General features: G+C 39.3%; 2 protein-coding genes across 2 annotated transcripts; both read right to left on the minus strand.

The window, feature by feature from the left end:
- Positions 1-1,940: 1,940 nt before the first annotated feature.
- On the minus strand, positions 1,941-13,065 carry LOC137265025 (uncharacterized). The gene is made up of 4 exons (XM_067800352.1): positions 13,017-13,065; positions 5,362-5,589; positions 4,697-4,930; positions 1,941-2,248 (listed from the first exon to the last, which is right to left on the minus strand). Exons 1-4 carry the CDS (start codon positions 13,063-13,065, stop codon positions 2,001-2,003), a joined length of 759 nt encoding a protein of 252 aa, XP_067656453.1. The 3' UTR covers positions 1,941-2,000.
- LOC137265782 (uncharacterized) lies at positions 13,045-19,981 on the minus strand. Its single transcript, XM_067801239.1, has 4 exons — positions 19,906-19,981; positions 17,474-17,701; positions 16,321-16,554; positions 13,045-13,476 (listed from the first exon to the last, which is right to left on the minus strand). Exons 1-4 carry the CDS (start codon positions 19,976-19,978, stop codon positions 13,232-13,234), a joined length of 780 nt encoding a protein of 259 aa, XP_067657340.1. The 5' UTR covers positions 19,979-19,981; the 3' UTR covers positions 13,045-13,231.
- Between the last annotated feature and the right edge of the window lie 24 nt (positions 19,982-20,005).

Below are 20,005 nucleotides of genomic sequence, written 5' to 3' on the forward strand. Positions count from 1 at the left end.
TAAGTTCAAATTGCATATGGCCAATGAGTAAAGTTGTGTATTACATAATGTCACTAGCAGACAGGCAGGCGTCAATAAAACAGACACTGAGTTTTGTCTGTGACAGAGACAGCTTGTCACAATCAACATATTTTTCTCTGTTTCCCTAAGACATTATTAAAACATTTCAGTTTTCAAGCTGAGCACTTTTTGGCAATGCAATAAGTATTTCTACCGCTACACTTCCTTGAAAACTTGGTTTGAAATTCTGCATGTAGGGACCAGTGTATATTTCTTTCTGCAGACCCAAGATGCTTGTAATCAAAACACACATTTCATGTTCTCCAACTTCGACCGTAGCGATAATACTTGTACACATCACTTGCTGTGTTTGTATGAAAAGCCTCCTCAGTTCAAGCCGTGCGAACCTAATCACTGCGCATGCGCTATGGGGGCAGCGCTGCACAAATGGTGAAAACACTTTTTTCCCCCAGCGCTAGAGGAAAATTAGTTAATTATTTGAACTGCGATTTTGGGACTTCTTTTCATCACATCATTTTTGAAATTTATGTGATGTTGCACATCTTACACATTTAGATCGCATTAGAAGATCTATCGTGAAAAAATCAGGTTGTCATTATGCACTCAAGAGGCGCTAACCCACACCTGAACTTAGCAAAGATGGCCTGTGACACATAGATAAATAAATATTCTCTTCGTACGGCCATGTTAGGCGCGCAATCTGCTTCATATTACTTATCTATACGAGGTGTCTGAGTACATTCTTGTTCCTTCTGAAGGTGAATTTCGAGTGAATATATATAGATAAAACGATGTTCACACAACACAAGGGTGGAGGTACGCTCAGAACGATGAACCTGGTGATAACTGAACCAAAGACAGACAGACAGTTTAATCCAGTAAAGTGCTGTCGGCCCAAAATACATTCAAATTGAAATTCATATGTTATAGACGGGAACACAGTGATAGAGCATGCTTTTCTGACCTGTCCTATTTTTAACATGGTTGATCTTGGTATGAAGAATCTTGGTTTGTTGCCTAAAGATACGATGCTTTGCTGGGGTGTTCCGAATTTCCAGATTTCATGTGTCGCGGCGTATCTAAAGTGGGAGGGGATTTCGAAGTGAAGTAGGTCTCATACGTCTACCACGTTGATGAAAATCACAAATAGGGGTATGCTGCTATATAACTACAACTGAATACAAAAACATATGGACGCGAAACGCCGTGATATAACAGAAATACTGGTCAAAGTGAGGTGAAACCAAACTGACTCACTTGTTCGTGATTTGACAACATTCAGAGAAGGGTGTAAGGGTGAGTGACTGACATTTTCAACACAATATATCAGCCATATCGTGACGAGAAAAATTAATAATTACTTTGTATATTAAGAAAATTAGATACTAAAACCCTGCTGACGAAGAACAGTAATGCCACTAGTAGATCACAGATATCCATTTAAAAGTAGTAATTAAGCTTAACTATAGAGGATAATACAATATAAAAATGGGCTATAAACTGCCAACAACTGAAGGTCATCAACCGAGGTTCATATATATTTTACATGTAAGTACCTTGTCTGTGTACTTTCTTCGCTATCAAAAAGGTTCATGATATCGTAGTATTAAAAGTATATCTGAAATATCAATTACAAGGCACTGCGCGACATCGCTAGGTAAACACTGGCACCAACACGTATGTTAGCATGAATGATGTAAAAAAAACTTGCAATTGTAAAATTTGTGCAGTTTTCATGCTGGCCACCTGATGTCACGCCCCACGTCCAAACGTCCGAAGTTCATATATATTTACCGAATATACAGATTTTTACTGCGCCTTCTTTCTCCACCGAGGTGTCGGATTAATGAATTTGTTTTGGAGATTTGTGATATTTTGCCAAAGTGGAAAATCACCTAGTTTAATGGTGTAAGGGCAGAGTCATCCTATTCCCTTGAGTGTCGGTGCATCACATTCAACATAATGAAGGAGTGTCCTGATTATTGGCACAGATCATGTCCGAAATATTCCCACTGAGAATCTGTCACGACGATTTCAGTGCTGCTGGGGGAGCTGATCATCTCACAGGTGTTGTCTTCCTTTCGGAAGTTGCCGCCAACACATCCCTCCGTGACATAACAGGACTTGACGCATTCTAGCCGGGAGTTGGTGATAACGGGTTTTCCAGCAAGAGTACTTTGCTGCAGTCGACGTCCGATCATAGTAGGAAACGGTCTGGGTCCACACACTGAAATGCAAAGTTGACAAAGTGGCATTAAAGTGCAAGTTTAGGGCAACATCTGCTGGGGTAGAATGCATGTTTAAAATACCTAATGTCACTTCAGAAGAGATCTTCAATGAAATCTGAGATCATTGCAAACCTGTTTGAAAGCGTGTGACGAAACAGCTTTCTTCGACTAATCACCCTGGCCAAAGTCCACGTATAAATGCATGTCAGGAAGAGGCACAAAAATGGGATAACAAATTGAGAAGGCTAGCTTGGCGTCCGTCTGACCAGGACTGTGGACCGAGGTCGGATTATTTTTGGAATTTGCCTACATTTTGTATTTTTAAAACCTTAAGAAACAATTATTTTTGGTCAGTAATGTATTATCTAAAAGAAGAAAATTCATTTTCGTTATATATGTGGAGAGTACAAATATGGTCAAAATAACACCTTTGCCATATTCGTTGTAGAAGATGGTTTTTCGATAATCTGTCATAAACATGACTGAAACAAGTAACAGATTCATAATAACTGATTTAAACCATAAAAATCTGTCAACTAAGGACATTAAGAATTAATTAAATTACACAGACCTTCAGAGATGCAGGTCTAAATCTAGTGATTTAACTATAGATGACAACAGACACTGAATACTGACTACATAGGTCACCAACAACTGAGCGTAGATCACCGTACTAGAGACCATGGGGACTTACAGTACTTTTGCTACCTGCATGGACCCTAGCTGGATTTACATCATCCCCTCAGTTGTCAGCAATTTGTGAAATCTAGCCATACAATAAAAAGACATTTATTCTACGATTAAAAAACCTGGAAATTTAGAATTTACTTTGAATGTTTGTGGACTTACGTACCCTCTCAGGAGGACAATAATTTTACAATACTTCAACCCCCTTTGAGGGTACAGCCACTAACAATTCTAGTTACAAATCTAAACTACCAATCATTAAAATACATCTATTTACAGAACATTCGCTTTCTCCATGGAGCCAAACTGGATTTACACCATCCCTCCAGCTGATTTGGACAAATCTGGTGGTAATTTATCAGAACGCATATTCTAAGATTAAGGATATAAGATTAAATACACTTTGAATGTTATGGAACTTACGTATCCTCTCAGAAGGGCAGTGACTTTACAGTACTTAAGCTCCCTTCGGGAGTGAGTGAGTGGGTTTAGTTTTACGCCGCACTCAGCAATATTCCAGCTATATGGTGGCGGTCTGTAAATAATCGATTCTGGACCAAACAATCCAGTAATCAACGACATGAGCATCGATCTGCGTAATTGGGAACCGATGACATGTGTCAACCAAGTCAGCTAGTCTGACCACCCAATCCCGTTAGTCGCCTCTTACGACAAGCATGGGTTGCTGAAGGCCTATTCTACCCCGGGACCTTCACGGGTCAGCCCCTTCGGGAATACAGGGACAATCTTAGTTACTAAACCTGTTCTAACAATGTTAAAGAATTTATTTACGAAACATAGTAATGAAATAGTTCTTTAAAAATATATATATTATTTAACGATAATCAACATTTCTAAACAGACCCTTCGTCATTTTTATACGCATTATGTATCCGTCATGATGATAAAATCAATTTAGTTAATCAGGACAAGCTTGATCTTAAATCTTTCACGAAAACACAGGATCTTCACCTTTTAATAAATATCCGTGTTTATATCCTGCGTGGCCAATGCAACATCGTCGCATAATGACCTCTTCTAATGTGGACGGACACCGCAAGTAGATGTAATCGATAGTTGCTTTTAGTGTATGCAATTTACTTATACCTACTTAAGTGCCCAACGTCTTCAGCATTGCAATGAAATCTGACATTAGGGCAAACCTGTTTGTAACTAGATTTCATCTTATATTAGAAGTCCTCTTCTAAATGCCTGTCAGGAAATGGTTGTCAATAATATAAGGAATGCCGTTTTTAATAAATCGAAAAGTGTCATTTAGTTAGGCGTTGTTGTCAAAGGATAAGAAGACGGGAAAATCCCAAACAATGGGATGAACAAAATTTGAGAAGCCTGGCTTGGCGCCCTGTGGAATTCAAACACCAGGACCCAAATGGGATTAAGTTAACTTTGAATAATTTTGAACTTGCGTATTCACTCAGGAGGACAATAATTTTACAGTACAGTACAGCACCTTAACCCTTTTGAGTATCCCACCACCTATTTAGCATTGTAAGATGTAGTCACGCGTTTGTGATCTGAGTATGGGATAAGAAATGGTGTCACAGATTTCTTAAGTGCTGCTTAAGCAGCTCATATCGACCATTGTTTTTACCATTAATAATTGGGACATGTTGTCACAACTAAGTTGCTTTAAGTACAAAACGTACTAAAGAATACTGATCTTAGCTATCCCCAGAAGCTAGTTCCTTTTGATAGTAAGGCAAAATGTGGCAGTGAAAGTTATGTATGATAATGCCTACCTGAATGAAGAGCAATCCCAGTTATCTCAATTTCACAAAGCATCATGGTGTCATCTCCATCGACGGTTTCTTTTCGAATTCTGACGAACCTGCCAACAACTTCCTGATCACAGGTTATGTTTGTGACCAGTGCCAGTTGGCCAGGGAGTTCTTTACATTCGGCTACGGTAGCTGTTGGACATCGTACTGGATTGACAGAGAAGACCTCCACTGTGACGTCATGGAGACGTTCCCCTGGAACATATTAATGTACAGAAAATTACTACATATGTGAGTAAAAAATAGTGACACGAACTACAGTTGGGATAAACTACCATAACGAAGAGGTCCCATTCAGTTCACTGTAAACCAAATATTCTCGTAAAATTTTATCCAGGTACAAATACGAGAGTGCCAAACAATAAAGAGATGATCCACTAAACAATGAATGTTTATTGAGGGATACAATTCGGCGCTGCAGTTATCTCACACCGTGACAGATAATTATGTGAGGGAAAACGATAACAATGTGCGTTTAGTACTTTGGCGAAATCAACAAATTAAAAAAAAAACTAATCGCAGTGATAATTGGGTCCAAACACCTATCACTGGATCTGACATAACTTTGGTTTTCGTCATTTAAATACAGTTTACTAGGATATTTTGTCTATATCGTAAATACGTACAATAGTCATCTGCCCGGTTGTAGATAGTGATGTTGCTGATGATGTATGCGCTAAGAAGGTCAACCATCCACCATGGACTGGGGTCATTATGATCTGTCCCAAAACAACTTCCTTGGTACCAGACGCTGTTTGTGTTTCCATCAACAGCATGATGTGGTTTCGAATATGATGGGTAAGAGGTGCTGTAGTAGACTGGCTTTCCTGCAGCAACATTGTTAGTGGCATCAACTGAAAAAATAGTTTGATAATTTTTGCCATTACTGATCTGATCGTACCTTGAGGTGCGACTGAACAAAGATTTGTTGTGACACATCTGATAGTGTGCACCTGCAAGACGTAACCTCTTGCCTGGGTGTCTTTCTTCATTTTATCCCTTTCAGTTAAAGTTTATAAAATCTACCGGGCCATTATTTCTCTGATAGTCATTGTTTTGACTCATTAAAGATTTGATATCTCTCTTATTCCATTCATTGTTTGTGTCAGACCTAGCAAAGTGGCGTTTACAAAGCGGGAAGGGTATGCAGACTACTGACATGCTTGCATGATTTAGCGGTCAGTAGGTCAGAGAAGTACTTAAAGTAATGGAGAGGCACCGTAACTTCTGAAACATTCCATGTAAATTAAAACTTTCCATGTTTTTAATCTTTGCATATGTGTCTTTTGTCTCCATGGCTAACTGTATCTGAATTGCTAACAGCTGAACGGATGGTGCACATCCAGCTACTGACCATGCAGGAAGCAAATGCACTGTACGTCACCGTAGTCCCTTGTATGGTAATCTGCCTTCAGTTGCTGGCAATTGCTGTTAAATTGTTTTAGATTTGATTCCTAGATTTGTATGGATATCGGTGATACACTAGTGATTTTAGTCTACTGCAACAAAGTAAGCCGACCAGGTGTGTCAGTCGGTGGTCAAGTCCAGGAGGCAATCAACAACTTGCTATCGGTGTTAATGATCACCAGTTATCGACAGAGATGGACAGGAAGAAACTACTTGATATGCAACTGCAATTAATAACTTGCTATTGCATGCTGCTTATCGCCATTCGTCGACAGTGATGGACAGGATGACGCTAGCCGATATAAAACGTCAATTAACAACTTGATATCACATGATGATATCCATCAACCGTCAGCGATGATAGACAGAATGACACTAGTAGTTCTAATGAACACTGGCTGATACATGGTCCGGGTGCTGGGAAATGGGTATAACAGCACCCCAGCCGATGGACAGAGCAGAACTGAGCTTCTCGGCCGTCTTAACAAGACGTACAGGTCGGTTCGTTGGCCTAACCAGTACCTTGGCTATATGGACTGGTAACTTGTTTGTTTGTGTGTGTGTGTGTGTGTGTGTGTGTGTGTGTGTGTGTGTGTAACCAATAAAGCCGCTGTCATTGAAGAAAACACCCCTGGAGTCCGCCATTTGGTTGTGAAACCTGAAAAGCCTGGCTGGAGACTCGTGTGATATACAAAACTTGATTTTAAAATTATATATTTAAAGTAATTACGTTTATCCGGTTATCTCAACTAATAGTACTTATAATACCAGTACGAAATACAGTCACTGATCAGCTACAATGCTATCATGTATTATAAAGCATCACAAAGAATCGATCAAACTGATTCTCAGCACAGTCACGGTGGATGGCAACAGTAATTGGCGTCATACGTTGTGGTCCTTGTTCTGGATACGAGCAAAAACCATGTTTCCTCTCATTAGAAACTGGTGTGGATAAACGCTACCTGGTACATGTTCAGGCGTTCTTCAGACTGCATGCGAGAATAACCAAGTTAACTGGAACTGCACTCAACTGCTTGGTGGGATTCAGACAGAGTGAAAAACAAAGTGTCGCGAAATGGCTGACCCTCGTAGTCATTTCACGAAATGACTGAATTCACAATCTGACTGTAACACAAAAACACACACACACACACACACACACACACACACACACACACACACACACACACACACGTCACGAGGGGGAGATGGGTTGATGTTTATTCACCTCACCTTCCAGGTAGATAAATAGCGTTCTTCACATGGTTCAGAGATGTTGAAGATGGTCCTGCTGATGATTATGATGATTGCTGACTGGCAACTATTATTCATTATGAGTTGTAATGTTATAGGTTATTCCACGACAAAAGTACTGTATCATATGATGGTATATACTTAATGAAATGACTAAACATTTACAAGACAACTTATCATATTTCGGTTGACTCCATAAACACCCATACTGCATCCCATTATGATTAATGATTATATTGTTCAAATGTGATATTGGTGCAATCCAGTCAACGTTTGTGCCTATGCAATGACAGTGAAATGTCGAAATTTTTACTTCAGCCAAAGTATAGTTTTCCAAAGTAGTCAGATGAGTTTGGGCACCTTGAAATTATTTAGCGATTCTGAAAATACTTGTATGTTTAAGATCGTGTTTAAGATCTCCACAACATGTAAACGTACATGTGTATAAAGGGCTGCTCAGCTAAAACAAATACACCCATGTTAGATGTCAATAATTCTGTGATCATTTGCTTCAATTAAAAAGATATATAAAGCTAACGTACGAGACACATAGATGTGAAACTACAACATTTTGGAAGAAAATATTCCTGTGCCCTATCCCCTGTAACAGAAATAAGACACCGTAAATATTATATGGCCGAGGGAGGGGGAGTGGAGGTATTATTTCTATGGAATTGCATGTACAATGTGAATGCTGCCCCACCTACTTGAAAAATATTAATGTACAAAGTAAGTGCCCACTCCTGCTTGTCATGCACAAAATCAATAAACTTCTCTCCAGAACATGTGTACAAAGTTGACGACCCACCCCAACCCCCTCCTCCACCTCCCCAAAAGAAAATGGGCGATCCTCCCTTAAAGCCATGACTCTCTCACGCACACACACACGCAGAGAGAGAGAGAGAGAGAGAGAGAGAGATGACCAGTAACTAAGTGCGACATTTAGTATGATGTTGTCATTTCTAGGGTGTGAGAAGAGAGCCATACCTGTAAGTAATGGTCTCAGACGGCCACTCACTGGACCAGAAGTTGTGTTTGTGGATTCCCACTTTGACTGCGTGAGAGCTTGCATTTTTCATGCTGCCTGTTTTGGCTGGAACTTCCACAGTCAAGATTTCACCTGTGAACTGATTAACTCGACAGCAAATGAACGTTTGTAAATGATCCCTTGTGGGCCTATGCCGCGGTTGCTGTTTGTCCGTCAGAGTAAAGTAGGGAATGTTCTATTCGCTATAAGGCAACGGGTGACCCGGACATGTAGACAGATTAAAAGTTAAGCTTATTTTTGTCTCCCTTCGTACAACCAATCGTTCTGACACTAAGACAATGTACAAAGGCTAAAATATCTTTCAAACTTGTATCATTTGTATAAAATATCTCATGAGAAGTATGTTAATTCTGACTCGTGCACTGTTCATATTAGGTTAAGTGAAAGAATAGCACTGATTCTTTGTGGACCATATACCAAACCCCTCTAACTTGCTGCAACAAGTAAATAATTCAGCTCTAACCGAGGCGTTTAAACGGACAAAAGAGTAAAACTTGCATTTCATGCCTTTCATCTACTTTTAAATTAAAGAGGGTAAGTGACTTAGTTAAAAGTTTAAGTGAAATCGCCAGAATTTCAGCCATACCGTGACAGTATCAAGTTATATATAAGTATTTATTATAAACAAAGTATAAAGCTTGTCAACGAATGAGAGTAGAATAATCACAGATATATAGTTTAAAACTAGTTGTGAAATGAATGAAAAAACTTTAAAGGTCAGATGCAATCCCAACAAACAAACATAATTAAAACACAATTATCACTTATTCAGGACAAATAACATACATTGCTGATTGTTGAAAAACCAAACAGACAAACTTATAAGCCTACAATCACGAATGAAAAGGGTAACATTTTGTACTTATGTTTACTATCCTCGAAACGAAGCACCCGGGAGATGAAACCCGGTCAGAGCGGATGGGTGTGCACTCAAGTGTAAGAAAGATTTTTCATTGGCTGGTTTATTTGCTGATGCGCAGAAGCCTCAGTGTGTGTATATAGAGATGATCTGCTAAACTGGTATTCCTGAAGTATGGTGAGTAATAAGAGAGTAAGATTTGTTATGGATAACAATTTCTTTCATTGTATATGATGCGACGGTGGAGTGCGGATTCATACATAGTTGTCAGCATGTGTGATAACGGTGTAAGAATCCATACCGGAACGTCGCATCATATACAAAAGAAGTTGTTATCCATTAAAAAATGTATACGTGGCCCAAAAATTAATGGAACCCCTACACTCATTTTCTCTGACCCGATACGACAGGGTAACTTTGCATCGCAATAACTCTAAAACCTGAACCCCCCAAACAGAGCAATTGAACACACAGAACACGGTATTGTTAAATACATGCACATCACTAGCACACGTGCATTGTATGTTGTTAAGAGTACTTAAGCCATGACATGCATGCGAGTGTAAGAGCTCACAAAATGCCACCACGGCAGTACTTGACGTCAGCACAAAAATGGCAATGCATAGGGATGCTACAGTCTGGAGATTCTCAGAACCATGTAGCCGGGTTCTTTAGCAAGTCCAAAAGCGTCATCTCCCGGCTTGTTGCTCTCCGTCAGACTGGTGACGTCAACATGAGGCCTGGTCGTGGACGTCATCGCAAAACAACAGCCAGACAAGAACGCCTCGTACACGTAAGTCAACGTTACGTCAATGAAATTGTATGCCCCATTGTTGTTCCAATGACCCGCAGAGCTGGACGTAACTTTATCTTTCAAGATGATAATGCCCTACGGAGCTCGTGTTGTGATTGACTTTTTGGCATAAGAAGGCATTGTGACACTTCCATGGCCTGCCAAATCTCCTGACCTGTCGCCAATAGAGCATTTGTGGGATGTTTTGGGTAGAAAAACCTGCAAATATCCATGAACATGGTGCAGTTCTTCAGTATGAGTGGCAGCAGATTACAAGAGCAACGATTCGTCGTATTATCTCGTGCTTGTGTTGCTGCACACGGTGGTCACACTCGATATTGACTTATATGTCACATGAGTGCTACATTTCCTGAAATAAAACCTGATGATTGCTACGATTATTGAGGGTTCCCTTATTTCTTGTTCTGCGTATATATAGGGATGTTGAGTTTTGTAAATACATGCTCTCTGCATGTGCCAGCCAGTCTACAAATACTGAGATAAAAAAAAATGTATATTGGGATGCTGGGTTTTGTAAACACATGCTCTCTGCGTTTGCGTTCGAGCCAGCCATTAAATCCTGAGATGGTGAAATACTGCGTGGCTCCAAACTGTAAAAAGCAGAACTTGAAACTGACAATATGAGTTTGCACCGGCTTCCCTCCGATCAAGTCATCCGAGCAAACTGGGTCCAGTTTGTTTGCAACTCACAGACATAACAAGATGTCATGAGTACAAGTGTCGCACCTGCCTGTCTGTGTAATTACATAATGTGACAGAGACAGAACCCAGGTGCACGAACCGTAAATCAATATATTCTGCCTATGGTGCATAGTCTAATAGGCGTTAAGTTCAAATTGCATGTGGTCAATGAGTGACGTTGTGTATTACATACTGTCATTAACAGACAGGCAGACGGACACACAGGTGTCAATAAAACAGACGTTGAGTTTTGTCAGTGACAGAGACAGCTTGTCACAATTAACGTATTTTTCTATGTTTCCATAGACATGTATTAAACCATTTCAGGTTCCAAGCTGAGAATGTTTAGCAATAAAATTAGTATTTCTAATGCTACACTTTCTTGAAAACGTGGTTTGTAAATCTGCATGGATGGGACTAGAGTATATTTCCTACTGCAGACACAAGAAACATCTCGTTTTATAACTTCGACCGTAGCGATAATGCTTGCACACATCACTTGCTGTGTTTGTATGAAAAGCCTCCCCAGTTCAAGCCGTGCGAACCTAATCACTGCGCATGCGCAATGGGGGCAGCACAGCACAAATGGTTAAAACACTTCTTTCCCCCAGCGCTAGAGGAAAATTAGTTAATCATTTGAACTGCGATTTTGGGGGCTTTTTTCATCACATTATTTTTTAAATTTATGAGTTGAATTTGCATTTTTCATAATGTGTTTCTGTAAGACCATATCAAAACATATCAGAATCTGCAAAGTTGTGGGAAAAAACAGTTTGGACAATACAATGGAAAATGGGTTATAGATCGCCAGCAACTGAAGGTAGAAAAATGAAACATACAGCTTTATGGATTATAACTTCTTGTTCTTCTATTTCGATGTAGATTCTTACATCGTTATCCAGGTAAATGTGAATACAAACAAATAGTGAGAAGCTTTATATACATGGTATGTTGTGACAAACAGCGGATTTACATTAACAACATGTGATAGAGTAAACAAATGGTACACAAATGGAGGAGGCCAGTAGGGAACTAAAACAACAAAAAGCACTAGTGATGAAGCCAGTGAGTGGGATTAAGTAGCAACAACAAATAGACACAATGCTTATATTTAGATAGTCTATGGTTTGATTAGTTCCTCATAGGCCGGTGGTATGTAATATCCTTGGTCTCTATTGATCAAAGGTTTGTGGCGGCGGATTTCGACGGCTTCTAAGTTTCCTTTTTGTGAAGTCCTGGTTTTTGGTCGAACTTTATTCGTTGACTGGGCAATTTTTGTTGATGGTCTGAGAGGTCTGACTTGCTGTCTGCCTTGGCTGTAGAGGTTTTGTGATCAGGCGTCTTTGGACTTGATTGGAGGTCTTGCCGACATAAAGAAGGCTAGTTCTAATAGGGGCGGTTTCTTGCTTGGTCAGTTTGGGATTGTCCTTGAGCGTGTTGGAGATGGCCCTCTTGACTAGGTTAGATGGATACAGGTTGAAGATGGTGAAGACATGTTGTAAGTGGGGGGAGTTCGTCTTCTAGGTCATCGCTGCTGGAGCAAATATTCTTGGCGCGTCTGGTCAGGGTTGGGATGACAAGCACTAGCAACCATGGGGAGTTACAGTGCCTCTCCTACCTGCATGCAGCATAGCTGGATATACACCATCCTCTCAGCTGATAGCGATTGTATGCACGTTTAGCCACACATTAAAATAAATATAATTCTACAGCTAAAAAGTGAAAGATTTGACATAGAATGTTTTGGGACCTACGGTACTTCAGCTGCTGGAGATTGTGCTTTTAAAATTCTGCTAAACTGTTCCCACAAAGAACAAAAATACCATGTTTTAACATCTGGTAAGCTTTGATTTCGACCAGCAACTGAAGTTGGTCATCTTCTACTGAGGTTTATATGTATTTACTGGAAGTACCATTTCTGTGTTCTTTCTGTGAAACGTCAAAGGGTTTCGTGATATTATGATATTCATAACATATCTGTGAAATTAGTTATAAGGCTGTTATAAGGCATCCCAGGCCCGTTGCACGAGATCACTAATTAAACACCGGCATCGACATGTAGGTAAGTGTGAATGATGTAAAATAACTTGCAACGGTACAATTTGTCAGATCTTCATGTTTGCCGCTTCATGTCACACCACGGCTGAAATGAGTTGTTACACCCCTCCGCCATACATCACTATCTACTGATGTTGATATAAATATATACATTTACCGAATATAAAGATTATAGACGACTGCGCCTTCTTCGTCTTCTCTGCCATCGTGTCGGATAAATGAATTTATTTGTGAGTTTTTGTGATATTTTGCCAAAGTAGAAGATGACCCAGTTCATTTAGATATGGTCGACAGGTGAGAAAAACAATGGTGTAAGGGCAGGGTCATCACATTCCCTTAAATGTTCGTGCATCACATCAGGCATAATGGTTATTAGCACAGATCACTTCCGAAATATTCCCACTGAGAATCCGACACAACGCTTTCACTGCTGCTGGGTGAGCTGATCATCTCACAGGTGTTGCCTTCCTTCCGAAAGTTGCCACCAACACATCCTTCAGAGACATAACAGGACTTGACGCATTCTGACCGGGAGTTGGCGAAAACAGAGTTTCCAGCGAGAGTAGCTTGCTGCAGTCGACGTCCGATAATAGCAGGAAACAGTCTGTGTCCACACGCTGAAATGGAAAGTTCAGTGAGCGAGCGAGTTGAAAGTTTACATCGCATTGGCATTATTATTACATCAAGGTTATCAATTTATTCAGTTTATCAACAGAGGACAGTAACACTAATTAGACTATCACATACTAGTATATATTTAAAACTAGTCATGAAATATAAAATACTTGAACTATACAGGAACATTTAACATATAAAAACAGACTATATATCATCAACTGAGGGTAGACCACCTTACTAGGAGCCATGGGGACTTGCAGTGCCTTTGCTACGTGCATGAACCCTAGTTGAATTCACAACATCCCTTCTGGCGATCGTGGGAACAATTCAGCCGAATTGTGAAAGAACAAAAGTACTACGTTTAAAACCCAAGCTGAAATTTAACTTTGAAAGTTACTTTACGATACTTTAAGTTGAAAATTGGCAATGCACTGATTGATTCCAAGGATATTTTCATTAAAGTGCAAATACAGGGCAACACCTGCTAAGGTATAATACATGTTTAAGATTCATGATGTCCGTTACCATGACATCTTCCAATGATATCTGACGTCACTGGAAACCTGTCTGAGGAATTGGCTGTCTTCGACTAACATCCTGGCCAAAGTCCACTTATACATTTTTGTCAGGAAATCGGCTCCAGTGTAAACCGAGTGATGTTTGTAATAAATCTAAAGTTGATAGTACGTTGTTATCCAGCGTTATTGTTCAGTGGATAAGAAAGAAGGAGCACAAAAATGGGATACAAAATAATGAGAAGTCTGGGTTTGCCGCCTGCCCAGGACTTCGGATCCAGGTGGGATTATTTTGGGGATTTGGCTACTATTTGTATCTTTCAAAACTTGAAACACAATTATTATATGGTCAATATCGTATTACTTGTAATAAGATAGATAGATACATACATAGGTAGATAGACAGATAGATAGGATATATATACGCACATATCCACGCACTAGTGCATGCTCAAGGCGATGGTATTTTTCCCTCGATCACTGGATGTCCATTTCAACACCACATCGTATTTCAATCTCAACTCCCTGGGGAGTATACAACTCTTGCTGCCACTAGGCGCACCGAGTTTATTGAGGCTCTCATCCTAACGAGGTACCCAATTAACAGCTGGGTGGACTGGGACACATAGTCACAACACTTTGTCCAAGTTTACTGCACGTTGTTGTACCCGCAACTAGGTGTATGCACGTGTTCAAGTGGCCACCATCTGGTCATAAACCAACGGATTCGTGGGTTCCTTTAAGTGCACAGGGTTGTGTACTGTACACTAGGGGTTGTGACAACACTGAAAGAGTCTGCTCACAAAGATGACTTCAAGGTGTTTAAACCCGGTTACAGGTGGGCTCGATCCCGAAACCTCAACCTCTCTGGATCACTAGCCTGGCGCCTGAGCCAGCTCGCCCACCAAATAAGAAACATTTTTGTTATACATGTGGAAAGTACATTTACTTTAATCTGTCACAAACATGACGTGAATGAGTTATGATTTTCAGTCACATCAACAGTACTTCAGCCCTTTTGTGACTGACACAAGTTACACATTCATAATACATGAAGTTAAAACATAAAGATCTTTCAACGAGAGACTACAGATCTAAGCTCTACTGACAAAACTAAAGACAGGCCATAGATCACCAACAGTTGAAGGTAGATCACCATACTAGGGACCGTAGGGACTTACAATACATTCGCTTCCAGCATAGAGCCAAACTGGATTGACACCACCACTCGATCTGATTTAGACCAATCTTGCCATCATTTAGCAGAACGCATATTATAATATTAAGAAGATTCAGTAAAATTCAGTATCGGGCATACAGCCACTAACAATCTCAGTTACGAATTCTATTCTCCCAATTTAAAGTGTCTATTTACAAAACATTGTAATAAAAATTGTTCCTGTAAAAATAAATATAAAGGATGATTACCATAGAGATCCTTCATTGTTTTTACACTGAAATATGATGAAAAAAATCAATAGTCTATCAGCACAAGTTTGTGATTTCATCACAAGGGACACCAAAACAGAGGATTTTCACCTTTTGATAAATATCGGTGTTTATATTCTGAGTGATCAATCTTCAGATCTGGACGGGCAACTCAGTAAGACGTAATCGACATTTATTCCCACGCGAGTGCCCCACTTCTTTTAACATCAGTTAACAAGAGATCTCCAATGAAATCTGACCTTCGGACAAACCTGTTTGAGGATCTGTCTGTAACTAGATTTCCTCTTATATTATAACTCCTCTTATACATGCCTGTCAGGAAAGAGTTCCCAGTAATAAAATGAATGCTGTTTCTAATAAATGGAAGGTTGTCATTTAGTTAGGCGTTGTTGTCCAAGGATAAGAAGACAGGAAAATCACGAAAATAGGATGAACAACAATTGAGAAGGCTGGCTTGGCGCCCTTCCGAATTCAAACACCAGGACCCAAATGGAAGTAAATTTTGAATGATTTTGAACTTACGTATCCCCTCAGGAGGACAATGAGTTTACAGTACTTTTACCCTCTTGAGTATCTCACGTCTTTAAGCATTGTAAGATCTAGTCACGCTTTTGTGATCTGAGTATGGGATAAGAAATGGCGCCAAAGATTTCTCGAGTGCTGCTTAGCAGCCCATATCGGTCATTGTTTTAACATTGATAATTGCGACATATTATCACAACTACGGTGCATTAAGTACAAAAGGTACCAAAGTGTAGTGATCTTACCTATCCCGAGGAGCAGGTTCATTTTGGTATTAAAGGATAATGTGGCAGCGAAAGGTATGAAAATGGATCACAGAAAATCAGTGGTGACACCAGGTGTTAGCAAAATGCCTACCTGAATGAAGAGCAATCCCAGTTATCTCAATTTCACAAAACATCATGGTGTCATAGTCATCGACAGTTTCTTTCCGGATTCTGACGAACCTGCCAACAACTTCCTGATCGCAGGTTATGTGGGTGACCGGAGCCAGTTGTCCAGGGAGTTCTTTACATTCGACTACAGTAGCTGTTGGACATCGTACTGGATTGACAGAGAAGACCTCCACTGTGACGTCATGGAGGCGTTCCCCTGGAGCATATTAATTTACAGAAAACTACATTTATAACTAACTGATGGATGCGAGGAACTTTTGTCGGTCCCGGAAACATGTTGTACATGCGAGTCAAAAAGGATGACACGAACTACAGTTGGGATAAACTACCATAACGAAGAGGTCCCATTCAGTTCACTGTAAACCTAATATTCTCGTAAAATTTCATCCAGGTACAAATGCGAAAGTGCCAAACAATAAAGAGATGCTCCACTAAACATTGTACTTTTATTGCGGGATATGATTCGGGGTTTCAGTTAGCTCACACCCTGACAGATAATTAAGTGAGGGAAAACGATTAATGCATCCAAACACTTATCACTGGATCTGACATAACTGTGATTTTCAGTGATTTAAGTTTTATGTAACGGGACATTTTTTCTATACTCTTAACAATAAGTAGGGGAACCTGAACTTTGAAGTCTGTTAGAAAGAAAACCCATTGAGGAACGTTACAATGACATTCATCTTGTGTATGCACCATCATTTCACGTGCACAACGTGGAAGCCTCCTACACGTGCATGGGATGTCATTATGAATCTTGACGTTTTTTCAGGCAGGTCGAAAAAATCACTGTAGACCATATTTTCCGATAATTTGCTAACATCTGTGCATGGTCAGGTTTTTCAGGGTCAAATCGCAGACTACTGATTGAAAATTGTAAACCTGAAATTTTCAGGTCATACTCTAGTCACCTAACAAGTAGGATAACTGAACGAACAGCTTTCCTTTGAATGAAATCCATGTGGTGATACATTCTCAAAACATTTCACATTATTGTATCAACATTGATTCAGTCCCATATATCTCCCAATATCGACAACGTACATTGAAAGTACAGTTCCCCTACTTGTTTTGAAGAGTCATGTTATCGAATGTCTACAGTAAATACTTACAATAGTCATCTGCCCGGTTGTAGATAGTGATGTTGCCGATGGTGTATGTGCGAAGAAGATCAACCATCCACCATGGACCGCGGTCATTATGATCTGTCCCAAAACAACTTCCTTGGTACCAGTCGCTGTTTGTGTTTCCATCAACAGCATAATGTGGTTGAGAATATGATGGGTAAGAGGTGCTGTAGTAGACGGGCTTTCCTGCAGCAACATTGTTAGTGGCATCAACTGAAAAAAAAACAGTTTGATAATTTTTGTCATTACGGATTTGGAGTTAGCTTGAGGTGCGACTGAACAAAGATTTGTTGGCATCCTCTGAAAGAAAGTGTAATACATGTGGTAGTTTGCACCTGCAAGACGCAGCCGAGCCTCATGCCTGGGTGTCTTCATTTCATTCCGTCCCTTTTAGTTAAGGTTTATATATCTTTCGGGGCCCTTATTTCTGTGATAGTCAAAGATGGGACTCATTAAAAATTTGAAGTTTCTCTTATTCCATTCATTGTTTGTGTCAGACCTAGCAATGTGGCGTTTACATAGCGGGAAGGGTATGCAGACTACTGACATTCTTGCATAATTTAGAGCTCAGATAATGCGGCCAATGAAGTTATTGAATACTTTCAGGAATGTTTTAGTGTTCATGAATAGGCCAACATCCAACACACTGTGCAATCATACATGAACTTGGCATTATTTTACATGTTGTATATGCCAGGTAACTTCACACAATTTTATCTGGCAAAGCTTTCATACACAGGATATCGTAATGGAGGCCACTGGTTAAAGAATGAACGTCTTCCATTTTACAGATGGGTTTGGTCCAAATATATATGTTATGTCCTTTTCACTTTATGCACGCATCCAATGATAAGATCAATCTAGATTTGAGGAGGTCATCATGCGACGATGTCGCATTAGTCATAAGCGTTACACCCGCAAATACTTGTTGAAAGGTGAAGAGCTCCATTTTGTATCCCTTGTGATGAGAGAATCACGGTCAAACATGTCCTTGACTGTCTTGAATTCTCCATCATAAGGGATAAGTATTTCAATGCGAAAACCCCTAAGGATCTTTTCAACACTGTTAGTTTTCATCATATTTTAAAGACATTGATTTAATTGATGAATTGTGATTACTAAGTCTTGTCATTTTAAAGTATGACAAAATCTCCATTGACATGGACTGTATCCTCAAAGTGGTGGTTGGGGAGTGGGGGGTACGTAAGTCCCAAAACATTCATAGTAAATTAAAACGTTCCATGTTTTTTGCATATATATATATATATATATATATAAACATTTTAACAAGAATGTGACAATGTGAAAACAGGCTATCGTTTGCCAGCAACTGAAGGTAGGTCACCATACTAGGGAGCATGGTACTAGGGTACTTACAGTACATTTGCTTCGCGCATGAACCCTAGCTGGGTGTACACCATCCCTTCAGCTGTTAGCAATTTAGATACAGTTATATATATATATATATATATATATATATACATATCCTTACATATACATATCTAATTTAGATACAGTTATATATATATATATATATATATATATATATATATATATATATATATATATATAACTGTAACTTACATATACATATCTAATTTAGATACAGTTATATATATATATATATATATATATATATATATATATATATATATATATATATATATATATATATATATATATATATATATATATATATATAACTATCTAAATTGCTAACAGCTGAAGGGATGGTGTACACCCAGCTAGGGTTCATGCGCGAAGCAAATGTACTGTAAGTACCCTAGTACCATGCTCCCTAGTATGGTGACCTACCTTCAGTTGCTGGCAAACGATAGCCTGTTTTCACATTGTCACATTCTTGTTAAAATGTTTTTGATTTGATTCCTAGATTTGTATGGACATCTGTGATACACTATCGGCTTTAATGTTCTTCGTTAACAGAGTTTTAGCTTCTGTTTTTTTTCTTTGCTATACAATATCTTTATTTATTACAATATGGCTGAAATAATGCCGATGTGATGATAAATATTAACTCACTCACTCACTGTTTCAGTTCTGAGATCATAAGACTGGACACATTTCATGATATTCTGCGTTGGTATATATACCACTATATGTAAACATGATTGGTTGTCACGGTGGACATGTGTGAAACCAATAACCTGTGGTCCTGGCCGTGATCTAGCGAGAATATAGCTCAGTTACTCTGGCAGCAAAACCAAAAAGCTAATATTGTATTTCCCATATCAAAAGAACGACAGAATGTTAATTGTGGATAGAAATATTATATCGTAGCTGCAGAGGATGTACACGCGGCCTCCTAAAATGACAATGTCCTGGCCACCAAAATAACTATATTATCACATTAAAACATTAAAAAGAAAACAAGACAAAGACATATGGATTCTACTTACCCACGGAATAACAACATAACAAAATGCATATGTCTGTTCGCCACTTGCCCCACAGCTGTTGGCCAAGAGTCATTATAGATGCCTCTTGGCATCAGACAAC

This window comes from Haliotis asinina, chromosome 15 (assembly GCF_037392515.1).
Source record: "Haliotis asinina isolate JCU_RB_2024 chromosome 15, JCU_Hal_asi_v2, whole genome shotgun sequence".
Lineage (NCBI taxonomy): Eukaryota > Metazoa > Mollusca > Gastropoda > Lepetellida > Haliotidae > Haliotis > Haliotis asinina.

Coding starts and splice junctions, on each gene's coding strand:
- LOC137265025 (XM_067800352.1), bottom strand. CDS start 13,065: ATGGCAGAGAAGACGAAGAAGGCGCAGTCGTCTATAATCTTTATATTC. Junction 5,590..13,016: donor GTCTATAATCTTTATATTCG/GTAAATGTATAT, acceptor CTATTTTTTCAG/TTGATGCCACTAACAATGTT. Junction 4,931..5,361: donor CAACCGGGCAGATGACTATT/GTACGTATTTAC, acceptor AATATGTTCCAG/GGGAACGTCTCCATGACGTC.
- LOC137265782 (XM_067801239.1), bottom strand. CDS start 19,978: ATGACTCTTGGCCAACAGCTGTGGGGCAAGTGGCGAACAGACATATGC. Junction 16,555..17,473: donor CAACCGGGCAGATGACTATT/GTAAGTATTTAC, acceptor AATATGCTCCAG/GGGAACGCCTCCATGACGTC. Junction 13,477..16,320: donor TGGGATTGCTCTTCATTCAG/GTAGGCATTTTG, acceptor TTTCCATTTCAG/CGTGTGGACACAGACTGTTT.